The 13242-nt window shown below is 33.5% G+C and overlaps 1 protein-coding gene across 14 annotated transcripts in view; it reads right to left on the reverse strand.

Annotated features, from left to right (window-relative positions):
- ERC2 (ELKS/RAB6-interacting/CAST family member 2) overlaps positions 1-13242 on the reverse strand; it is a 426293-nt gene that overhangs the window by 122834 nt on the left and 290217 nt on the right. For all 14 annotated transcript variants that reach the window (XR_003077468.3, XR_003077467.3, XR_003077466.3 and 11 more), the window contains 2 exons: positions 13038-13185; positions 1147-1281 (listed from right to left, as the gene is read on the reverse strand). Coding sequence is in view for 2 of the 14 variants with exons in the window: in XM_040646769.2 (XP_040502703.1) it covers positions 1147-1281; positions 13038-13185 (283 nt within the window). In the remaining 12 variants the exon portion in view is untranslated. The remainder of the gene's footprint in view (positions 1-1146; positions 1282-13037; positions 13186-13242) is intronic.

A 13242-nucleotide genomic window follows, 5' to 3' on the forward strand; every position in this document is an offset into this window, starting at 1 on the left:
CTGATAGTTACTGTTTCAAGAATATCAAAACAACAAAATTTTTGGTCAAAGTATCTGCTTCACTCAGATGTCTAAAACAAAAAGTACTGAGCCTGTACACTTGACACTTAGCAAATTTCCACCTTTCAAAGGAACTGAAGCATTATCTGAAGAACTACACTGAAATATTATAAAGGGCAGTGCTGTAATGCTAATAAACCACTGAATATCATGACCTCTTAATTCCAAACAAATATTGTGTAAATATTATCATTTTAAAACTACGTTAATGAATTTGTTTTATTAATTCTGTGTTTTACTTTTCCCTTAACATTCAAATCATTAACATTACAAAATATTATCAACAAAATCAAATGAGTTATGTATTTCCAAAATAGATGTTCCAAAATAGATAGATTTACAAAATTTGTGTTTATTTATAAACAAATACTGAAATTCACAAAGTTGAATCAGTGTTGGGCTTGGGGATATTATTTTTTCTACTGAGTGGAAAAATTTCAAAGCTAGCATGTTCAATCAACAAATCTTTTAAGACCATCTCATTAAGATAGTCTTGCAACAGAGGACTCAAAGAAGACTAATATTATAAGAATACTGAATCATAAGCATTTTTTCAATAAAACATTCCGGAATTTTGCTTACTGTGCCTAGTGAAAAATGTGTCACTTCACTTTAAGCTATACATGTTATTTTATAGCTTTATAGCGTTAAATAATGAAAAAATATTTTCATGAACAGCTTAGAACCAGTGGTTTACAAGATACCAAATGGAAATACTGCATAAGTTTTAAAGCACTAATTATTTCTTCATTTACTTTAAATAAACTCCCAAAAACTCCCAAAAATTGCATACTTCTGAAATCAATTTAAGTATGCAAATTTTCAATGCTTTTCTTATTAAAAAGTTGAATCATGAAATGCTTAAAAAGTACCTGTGAAATGTTTTTTTAAAAGATAGAGAAATATAAGATCCCAGACATAACATTGAGATTCTTTCTGGGTTGGAAACAAATGCCAGACCTACTAGTCTCTGTTCAAAGAACACATCACTAATATTGCTCATTTTATTTGTGGGATATTTGCTTCACCTTGAAATATCAAAACTGTAAAATTCTTAAAGAGAAGCTGAGAAAAGAAGTGACTAACCTGATCTGGAGAGGGTCTGTGGTTGGAGTGTTGTGGCCTCCCAGGAGATCGGTGATGGTGATGGTGGTGATGATGGTGGTAGTGGTGATGGTCATCATCATAGTTATCTGCCATTAGTTTCATTCTGTTTTGTGTCTGTTTAAGAGGGACAATGAAACAATTTATTACATGTTGGAATTTATTAATCTAATAGTGTTTTGGCAAGATCTCAGCTCTTTGTTCACTCTTTCTTTTGGTAGCTGCAAGGATTTAACAGTATAAGTCAGGACTACTGGCTCAGAAAGAAGAGGAAACAAATAGAAAAAGATAACAAAGCATGTGAATATATCTGTCTGTACGTTTTCACATACGTAGAATAACACAATCAGAAGAGGACATGATTAAGGATGTTATGTTTGAAAGGTGTCAATGAAAACATTCAAGTTTTCTAAATTTACTACTTTAGAGGAGTTGCCTATTTTCCAGTTTATTACTATGTTTCAATAATTAACTTCCAAAATCTCACTAGCAGGAATATTAAGCATGCTTCAAGTATTTACAGTTATCTATCAAGGCAAGTCAACAACAAACATGAACAGCTATGTGAAAAATAAACTTTGGCTTAATTTTTCTTTCTTTATTGTAAGCAAGCATCACCCTGCTAGATAGTAAAAAGAATCTGAAGTCTAGTTGATACAGACACAGTTGCTTAGGAAAAATAGTGATTATGGGACTTCACACATCACAGAATGAAAGTAAGTCTTAGATAAAGATCTTGAAAACATCTATGCTTCAGTTACTGCTTTGTACAGATAATAAAATCTCATGTCACCATGAGGTAACAAGATACACCCTTGCTCTTTATCATAACTACAATTATTCCATACCATAACATACATAGACTAAAATAATAAAACCCTGTTAATGGCACCAAAAATATCTTACTACCTAATCACCCAATACTAGTGTATACAGCACTTATTTTTTCTGTTAGTAGGACTGAAGGTTGTCTCAGGAAAACTTGTTAACCTTGAATCAAGTTTTACTTTTGCATTGATAAATCCCTAGAAAAAATGCCAAGAGCTTTCAGAGACCTCTGTCAAAAATTGAAGATTTTATTCAAGGTATACAGAAATAGCACTATATAGACAGCTAAAGGAAAGGTTGAAGTCTAAAAAAAAAAACAAAGAGAAAACCAAATATTCCTATTACAAAATATTTGCGCTATAAGAAAAATGTAATGAGAGGAAAACTATGAACCACTGGGATCACACAAAATCCTAAGATGTCTTCTTTGCAACTAATTTTATTTTGAAATATCATAATGCTTCTCAAGAACTGCACATAATGACTATTGGGGGACGGATTTCAGGAGGGCACTAGCACTCAGTTCACAGTGAGATTTAAAAGAAAAAGCACCTACAGCAGACACAATAACAAGGCAGAGGAACACTGACAGATTGGATACGTATGTGCTTTAACCAGTTAGTGGCTTTCTAAGCATCACTATAGCACCTTTGCTATGAGCACCTTCCCTGCGTCTTACAGTATGGATTTCATCCATAGGTCAGGAGGTAAATTAATTTGAACAGGAATTGCAGGTAATCTGTAGGGTATCATTTCATAATTTTAAACACTATTTTCTGCACAGATGGGATAATTCCATTTTTTCCATCCTGATTAAGAAGACAGAAGCTTTGACCAGTATGAATTTTAGTCACAAATTTGCTGATTTTGCCACAAGGCCAACTCGATCTGAATCATCATTAACTTGTTCACCTTGATATTCAAAGAGGAAGTCCTTTTGAACAATAGTGGAAAAGACGGAGAATTAATAGACAAATAGTTACCCACCTACTGTAAACACTGTAATATTCTGCCTCTTGGGGAAGCTCCTAAGATTTTATCAGTTTACTTTCTTATCAATGAACAGCCTTAAATTTCCTACCTTTCAACTGTATCCCATAAAAGAATGCAAAAGTTAAACAAGATGATATATGCAATCCTAAAAGTGTCCCTTGTAATGAGGTGTTGGGGATTAGATGTGTCATGGGATAACTGTAAATGAATGATGTCATCTTTCTAATTTGGTGCTGAAATATAAATAAACCACTTCTAATGTTTCCTCATTTTGGATGCCAGATTGCAGCACAATGTGAATGTGCACAAAGAAAGCGTTAATGCTGCAGTAGACTGCCTTTAGTTGTTCTACACGGGAGGCAAAATACATAAGAAATGCAAAATGGAAAAAAGAAAAATGAAAAGTTGATTTTGCTTTCCACTCATACGATCATCAAACTGTGCATACATTTATATGATTTTTTATTCTTATTCATTTCTTAAAATTATGCTAAATATGTATCTTTTTTCTTAATAGCTTTTTCATTCTATTTGTTAGTGCTTCACAATGGTAACTGGTATGATTTTCACGTTCTGTTTCTTTTTACTTTGTCAAAGAGTACTTCAAAAGTGAACTACATTTTCCAGATATGCTTACCTACCACTTAAAGAGTACAAAATATGTGATGATTTCAAACTTTTCCAAGTTGGATTTCTAAAGATAAGTCGGAGGATTGCTGGAGGAGGAACAAAACTGAAAATTAAGAGTAACAATAAAATCCCTTTCATGTACTTCTAAGTAAAACTCCGTACTATTACCTCCATCTGCTTCCCTTGCTAATTCCTTTAATGGTTAGTAGGCGATGAAATGACAGGTATATTTTTATTTAAGGAAGAAATTAATTAGCCACACTGGAACTCATTCAGGACTCCAGGGCTTCACACCCCTACACATACATATAAGCACACACATCAACACACAGAAAGGGGATTTTATTCACTGTATGTTTTAGGACATTGGTTCATCAGACAGACAGCAACTGCTCCTGATCACAGTCCTATAACAGGATAATAAGATCATCACTTCAGTGCTGACTGATGGGGAAATGTACCACCTGCTTGCTTGATAATGCTGCAATTTCCGGCGTCAGCTTCAGCATACTTGAAAATTTCATGTTCAAAAATATACAAAATTTTTTCTTATATTACTTTTGAAACAGATCCCTAAATATGACTTTAAAGGGTTGTTTGGAAACTCAGACTTGGAATTTGCAATTCATAAAAACTGTGCACACACTTAAGCTGTGTCAAATCTAATCTGCATCATCTGTTATTCTACATGAATTACACCACATGTTGTGTAGTTTCCAGATGTATCATTGCAAATTATGTAACATTCTGTGAAGTAAGAAATCATTCTTTCTTACATTCTTAAATACAAATCCATTGATATAGAGCATGACACAGATGACACTACAGTTTCCTGAAACCTCTTTGTCAATTGCTTTATCAAACAGAATATTGAAGAATATTTATTTGCAAAATTTTGGTTATCTTTCAATAGTTGCATTATTTGTTTTCATTTATAATAACCATTGACCTTCTTTCCATAGTAAACTTTTTCTAATCTGATTTCTCTGTGTATATCACATATGTCCAAATCAATATAAGTTCATGCCTCTCAGTTTCCTACAGTGGAACTCATTCTACTCCAGTAATATTTCTAGAGATGAGCATGAATCAAGATGTTACCATGTTTCAAAAAAACTATGAAATCCAAAATAAATGTTGAATCAGAACTTCACACCACATCTTGTCTTGTGCTCATTGTAATTTTTCCTCCAAAAGAGCAGATTTGTTTTGCAATCTGTACTGGAGATATGGGCTACTTTCAATAAAAACAGAGAATAAGTCTAAGTCAGCAGCATGAATAGAAATGACCTCTTGGAAGTCATGGGCTTTTTTTTTTTTTTAAATTGAATTTCTTCCTCAACAGTCTCAGTGATCATGCTGTTATCACAATTCAGAGCTATGCACTTAGTTTGTCCTGTTGTCCAGCATATTAACATATGGCTTTAGGTTTATAAATGTTATGTTTTTATGTGTGCTTATGTATACACATACATTTATATACGAATTTATGTACATAAGATTTTTTTCTTCATCAGTGAAATATAGCAAAGGCTTTAGATCCACAGCTGCTTAGACAATTTCACAGTTTTAGCTCTTTCTTACAAATTAAAACCAGTTTCACTAGTGGTTGAAAGAGTGATGAGCTGCAGCATAAGTTGGATTTTCTGAAATTAGAAGCACTGTGATACACAGACTTGCAGAGAAATACTGAACAGGCGACCCATTTGACTTCAGAATTGGCTCTCAGCAGCCTCAAGCATTTTCCCGAGACTGAGGTTTCCAAACCCCTCCCTTATTTCATTTCCTTTTACATTGCCAATGGATGTGCACTGCATTCTAACACAGACATTGACAGCAAAATCTTACATTCTGTCTTTGACATGAATGTGAAATAAGTTAACATGAATTAGTATGCCAGGTTGAATCTGTGAACTCTAGCAGTTTAGGGTACATTTCCTGTATGGAACATATCTGATACAAAAATAATGGAAAGGCAAGGAACATGATTATTTTTTCCTCTGCCATTTTCAGCATATGTCAGTTTGGTTTTGGACCTTTATCTGAAGTTAATGGTAAACTAAAATAGATAAGCTACAACTTTTAATTTCCTGTTTTAACCATTCATCACATGCTGAATAGGCATGTCCCTAACAAAATTATCATTAACTTTTTTTGAAAATGCCTGGTGAACACCAGGCCCACACCCAAGAAGGAACCTGCTTTAATTAGAATTTATATAAGAAATGAAAGTAAAAATAAACTTGTAAAATGCAGCAATATAAACCGCATCTCCTACAGGCAATGTATATCTTTATTAGTTTTAGCCTGAAAATTTTCTTCAGGGTGTTTCTTTGTTTGTTTGTTTGTTTTCTTTACTTTTTTTTTCCTTTAAATTTATTGTTATGTTCAATAAATGTTGCATATATTTTGGAAAAACCAACAAACAAAGGAATGATAGAGAACTTAGAAGTGGCTTAAATGTAGGTGCACAGGTATATTAACTCGTGGTGCTCAAAACAGTTGTCTTTGATCATTCAGTATCACTATTTGCTAAGCTGTCAAGGTCATGAATGGTATGTGTAACTGAATTTCTAACTCACTTACCAAGAAATTTATGATCAAGCTCTGTACAAAAACTGACAGATATTTCTTGTCCTTCTAAAATTCTGTAAAGTTTAAGTAAGGATCCACAGAAATGAAATGAAAGTCTTTGACTGGCAACAGACTCAATAGCTTAACAACAATCTGTAACTGTAAAACTATAATATTAAAACCGTCTTTAAAAAAAATATTTTAGCAAGGTGGCAATAGGCAACTATGCTTTGATCTGTCATCTGGATCAAGTTAACAATGAAACTCTCATGAATGAGGTTCAAATGAGGAAAAATAGTAATATTTGTTGCTCTGGGATATAGTTGTAATGCCATTCAATAGCTATCACTTTTCTTTGGATTTTCTACTCAATCTCTCTTCACTAAATGGAATTTGAAACATTTCTAGAATATTCAATTTCAATACAGTAGGATTTTTCCCTACATAATACAAGGAGACACACATAAGGCTTACAAACTATGCTGGGAAGATCCTACAATGTAATTATTAAAGCACGGAATTTAAAACCAAGAGAATCAAGTTCTAGCATTGATTCTGCAATGGGCTTTGCCTTCAACATTCCAAACCCTCTGTTTCCTGTGATCTCATTACTTGAAAATTATGCTTCCACAAAGCACCTTGACATCGTCATTTTCAGATGTTTCATTCTATTACTGCTGATAAGCAATTTAATTTGAGCTTTTCCCCCTTAATACAATTTCAGAAAACACCAATATACTTTTTTTAATTTTGAAATCTGGAATGTAAGGATCTAAAAAAACAGTACACTTAAGACTATATATTTCACCAAGTTTATCCAGAAGTTACATAAACCCACTGGAATTAACTTGGATTAAAGGAAAGCATGACCAAATGCAATTGTTCTTCCAGTCTGAATCCAGTGCTTGGGGCCTGAAATCCATTAGCTGAGGGTTAACAAAATGTTTGCTAAATAAGCCAGTTATGTAATTACTGTCTATACAAAATTAGTTTTTATGACAGAACAGTATTTTTGCACATTCTTCATTAAAATAATAGAAAAATATTCCAACCATGGAGTGATACAGTTGTGCAGCAGAGGAAGATAGTCTTGAAAAGAAGCTACAGAGGGCTTTTCAGAAATGATTGCTGAGTTTCTAAGTAATCATCATAAGAACTTCTGAAAATCACGTTACATTGATTACAATCAGGGATTACAATAAAAATTAAAATTTAATGCCATTTAAAGCCTGTATTCCTACAGCCCGATTATGTCAACTTTTTTTTTTTTTTAACTATTATTGTGCTCTTCAGCAAGTTTCCACTTAAGTCAACTCTTTCATCTCATCAAGCATTTTTCCAAGATCAAAAATAACAATTTCCTGCTGATGAGACTTCATAGTAAGTTAAACTGCAAATTTGCACTCTGTGTTTCTTACAGAGGACTTATGTTTTCCTCAAGTTAAAAGATCTGCTAATTGGCTATTGCTTTGAGGGACATTTTGCCAATGTAGAGCCACATGTAAGAAGTGGATTTCAATTTGTATGAGTATTCCAGGGCTTGTTGCTACATTACACATATTTCAGACCACTTCTAACAACACAATGCTAGCAACATAATGTTAATTATATACAAAATTAGTTATATTTCTTCAATTGTCTTCAATTGTTACAAATATCTGATAGTATTCAATTCAAGATAATTTTTGTGTTTCTTTTTCTGTTTATGCAGTGAGTTCTTATACACTAAGAAAATATCAATAGAAAAAATATAAGTTACAAAGAATATGTTTGCAAGCACACACCAGCAACAAAAAGATAATGAGAACATTATAGTGTGGTAACTCAGAATTCCAGATGCTAGAAGACTACCATAATCATAACCGTATGGGTATTAGAATGCATCACTATGGAGCAGAGCTATGCTTTACTGAGAGTTTTAATTAGGCATTTTCTTTTTATAACATCTCTGTAATATAACCTATCCTTATACTCTTAACTACTTTTGAACTTTTTTTTTTTTTTTTTAAATTTTGCTGCTTTGCTTTTCTCCTTTTAATTTTTTTCCCAGTTAAAATTTCAAACAGGAATTATTTTCTTGGCATAGTGTGTGACTTGTTGTGGAAAGGGTGAGAGACAGGATGCATGCAGGTTAAAAGTGTGCGTTATGGTTTACTGGAGAAAAATGTGGTCACTTCTTACTTAAATACTTTTTTCTATTTTTTTTTTATTTATTTTGTCCTCATTCATGCTATGACAGTTGTATGTGAATTTAAGAACACAGTAATGTCCTTATAGTAGGAAAGCAATTTTCTGTATTATTACTTTTAGACTTCTATCTACATCTAGTTATATATTAAATTTAATTCATTTTATGCTTAATGTGAAAATGTTACAGTTCTCATCATCTGTGAAGAACATGTAACCAGAACACTTGTTCTTCAGGCCTTGTCTGCACTCCCTAGTTGCGCAGCACAAAAAAAAATTCTCCAGGCTTTCAGGAAATCCAGCCTTCCTCATAGATTAAACACAACAGCAAATGCTGGCCAAATTAGATGCTCTGACTCCTGTGCAGCCATGCTACCAGAGAAATTTTAAAAGATATTTTATCTGAAATTAAGCAAAAAATAATAAAAAATAATAATAAAAAAAAATTCCCAGGAACTGTAGGAAAAAAAAAACTAAAAAAAAAATTGGGTTCTACAAAAAGTTATGCCAGGGAAGGTTGGAAGATTAACAATTTTAATTATTTTTCTAATGGTATCACACTGTGAAATGATGTGATACATAAAGGATACTATATGAAGTATTCAACTAAATGAAGCCTGAGCGACATATACGAAATGGATGGTCATGAAAAGACAAAAAGCAAAAAATGCCATCTATTTATCTGCCTGGAAGAAGCTAAGATGCAAACAATCTATCTGTTTACAATTAAGAAAAATAATAGATGTAAAGCAGTTTTCAATATATACCTTGACAAAACTTGGGTCTGATAATTTAGTGTCTACTGTGAGCATAAAGGCTCTACATATATTTCAAATTTATTATTAATTACAGTACTATTTAAATGATATTAACAGCCATTAGACCTGATGTTTTGCAAGATTACAGGATTTAAGTGACTTATGCTGTAAGAAGTCAGGGCTCATAGTAAGCCTCCCTCTTCATGAGCTGAAGGATAATAGCCTTCTCACAAACACCAGCTGGGATATCAAATGCTTGGCAGCATGAGAAGAGGCAGCAGTTTCAAGTGCCAAGCAGACATTTATCTGGAGTGCTAAGAGTAAATTTCTACCTTCCTTGCACTTGTGATTGAAGTTGTGTTGATTTGAACATGGTCCCTCTCCCTTCTCTGTTGTGGTCCCTGCATTTAGAGTTAGTGTATTTGAAGCCTTTTTAAGTTCTGTGAATTAAAAGTATGGCTTCAAGCACAGGAAATATCTTGTAATAATACAGTATACAAAGTAATGTATAGGCTAAAGTCATGCTAAAAGTATTTGTCTGAGTTCTACTACTAAACCTAGTAATTACACACAAGTATGTAAGAACACAGACACAAAGAAGTAGGTTAAAAAGTGTAATTAAAGCTCTGCAACAACAGCTGCCTGAGGATATCTCAGGCCAGGTCCCACTAAAAGCAGTCAAACAGCACGAGAAGGAAGAGTTCTCTGGTGGCTTGTTGCCTGTTTTGTTTTTACTTCGGGTTTTTGTTCATTTGTTTGTGTATTAAAACAGGAAACAACTCATTGTAAAGATACTTCCCCATAATTTTTAAACACCAGACATGAATCAGAAACTTTAGTAACAAAGCTGAACTTTTGAAACTGCAATTACATGGTTTGTAACACTGATATCTGAATGTCAGAAAAGATCATTTTTTTGTAATTTTTGCAGTTCTACAGAATCACAGAGTTATAGGGGTTGGAAGGGACGTCCAGGGATCATCTAATCCAACCCTCTGCTAAAGCAGGTTCTCTATAGTAAGTCGCACTGGAAAACACCCAGGCACAAGTTCTTGGATATCTCCAGAGAAGGGAACTCCACAACCTCCCTGGGCAAATCCAGCTCTCACCTTTCCAAGCTTGTATCTCATACAAAAATCTAGCCTAATTGAAATTCTACATTTCTTTCAAAAGAAAACTACATTTCTTCTAGTAGTACACAATAAAAATAGATAAAATAAAAATTCCAATACAGTGACGGTATGTAGGAATATGAAACAATTTATCTAAAAGGGAAAATATAACTTGCAATTTCATTATTCCTAGGTGCTTGATGTCACCACCACAATATCACATTAGCTCTATTCCTAATGTTCTTAACCAGAACGATATGTGTAATGAAACATGCTGCCTTCAATTCCATTTCTCTCCTTTGCTCTTGAAAGCTTTCTTTAAAATATTTATAAGTTAATTAGCTAGAAATACTCCGATCTATTGCATATAGGAGGACTTTGTGGAGAAACTGTGGTTACACAGATTTTTTAAATTCCTTGATTGTTTCTCACCGTTTTCATTTCATTAGGAATATGCTCATGTGATGAAATATAGTCATGAACTAGTAGACTGGAGAACACTGCCAAACACCAACTTTGCCTCTGTCCAGAGTATTCTGTACACCTGCAGTCCTGAAAATGCTGGACTGGTTTCTAGTTTCATGTTTCGAGAAGAAAAATAAAATGCTTTCAAGGAGTTAGAAGACTTTGCATTTTGGCAAACTCCACTTACATTTTTGGCTCTATATACCAAAAGTGAAAAGAGGCAACTGGGAGATTTCCTTGCAGTATCCAAGTTCAGAATGAATCAGTAACACAGCAGTGTATTATGCTCCTACAAAAATCTCTTGAGATGTTCTAAAAATGGGCTTTAAGCTAATTGTTTCATGAAGGATTGCATCACTGTACACATTTCTCTAAAAATAGCTGTCTCAATATTCTCCAAAGGAATCTTGGCCAGGGTGATTATAAACACTGTGTAATCACTCAGCCAAGCCTGTGTGGTGATTTTGTTTAATACAGTATTACTGAGAGGTCTTTTAAACCTACTAAAAAGTTCTGTGGTTCTCCAAATACAGCATTTGCTGTATGAATCAAAATAATTCCAGTGGCTCTGTTTTGCTGGGAGTGTATTACTGTACTTCCATATATTTAAAACACTAAGCAATAGATACTTTACTGAAAGACTGCAGCTGCTAAATTGTACTTAAATCACTGCAATTAAATATGCACATTCCATGCAAAGGTGTTTGCATCACAGCGGTCAGTGTCATTAGCAGCAATTTCACAGGTGGACACACTGCAATACAAAAAAGTTTCTGAGATTATCAAAACATATTCTGATGAAAACTGTAAAAATAAGCCATTACCAATGCATTTCTTTCAGCCTAGAAATAACAAGTCACTTTTAAACTCATTCAGCCACAACCTATGACAAGACTGCTCAATTTATCATATATGTATACCTGAAGTTCCATATTTAAAGTAAATAACACATATTCTCATTCTCCCACGGAGGGAACATATTTCATTTCTAAGATTATTCTTTTCATTGTTCAGTGAGAAGAGTTACAAATTACATCAAAATCCTTATCATTTACAATCTGCTTGAACTTCTAAAAGGCCAGAAAATTAGAACAGAAAAAATGCTGCAGTTGGTCATTCATTGAAGTTCTAGCTCTTTGATAAAAGTGCATTAGAAATAGATTAGGAAATGGCATCTCTTAAAGAAACTGAGAAGCAGAGTGGAGATGTATGAACAGTATGAAATCTGTCATTTTTCCCCCATGGGACAATCATAGCAAGGAAGAGTAGCACTTACAAGCCTTGCTCATGAATGCACATGTGAAAGCTGTGGGGCTTAACAGTTCTTCTCTCCAAAGGGATTAAAAGAAGCATGAATGATCCCTACTCCTACCCTACTCCTACTATCAGATAATTCTTAAGTGTAATAAAGTGGTGACCGAGTTAAACTACATTCCTATTCCTGGTGTCTCTCTCTCTCTCTCTCTTTTTTTTTTTTTTTCCCATCGTCTGAAATAAAAGAGATTATTTTGGCATTAATTTAATCTAGTGAAATGGCATTACTGAAGATCTTTATCACTGTAAATAATGGAGGTATTTGAAGTATTTGGTTGCAATTCTAGCTGAAGTTATCACACACACAGTGCCTCTCTGGCAGTCCTCTTCTGCTGTTCCTATACTCTGGCAGAACAAAGTTCTGAAAGTTTTGAGCACATCTCAATAATATCTTGATGGTAAAAAAAAAAAAAAAAAAACACAAAAAACTTATTTGAGAATTTTAAGGATAATCAACAAACCTTGCAGAAAGCCTTCTGAAAAATAAACCCGCAACAATTATTTAACAACAGATAAGCAAAAATAAACAGCAAAAAGGTTAGAAAGCATCAGTAGAGTGGATAGATCTTGCTCGACTGTGAAGAGCATCCGCTCTCTTCTGTTGAACATGATGAAGTCAGTGGGAAGCTGTACAAGGAGGGTAAACAGAAGTGTAATAACTGCATATATGTACACATAAGTGATGCCTCCTATTTATTTCCATGTAAACTACAACAGATACAAAGAGCTCAATAACGCTATTTGATAGAGATATTTCTCAGCTACAAAATGCTGTATTTTCAACAGTGGTACCACCATTAGCTTAGCATTTTTGCAAGTCATGAACAAGAGCACTACATTTAACGTGTTACATTTAACGTGTTACATTTAACATCTCGTACTTATCACAATTGCTGTCACATATCAGACCTGGTTTGAGGACTTTCAATACAATGTTAGAAGAAAATATTACAAATGAAAAAAATGACACTTCTCAGTTATCATAAAAGTATGAAAATGAATTTCTCCCCACCTGTTGTTTTAACTGATGAACTAATCTGTCCTTCTCTCTTTTAAGAGCCATTACTTCCTCTTGTGTCTTCTTTTTCTTTGAAGCAGACAGTTCAAGCAAGGCAATGTTTGCATCCTTTTCACTAATTGCAGCAAGCAATGCTTCCTGTCTGATAAAAGAAAATAACAATTGTTAAATTCTCCATAAAACAGAACAAAAATGCTAC

This window comes from Gallus gallus, chromosome 12, assembly GCF_016699485.2.
Source record: "Gallus gallus isolate bGalGal1 chromosome 12, bGalGal1.mat.broiler.GRCg7b, whole genome shotgun sequence".
NCBI lineage: Eukaryota > Metazoa > Chordata > Aves > Galliformes > Phasianidae > Gallus > Gallus gallus.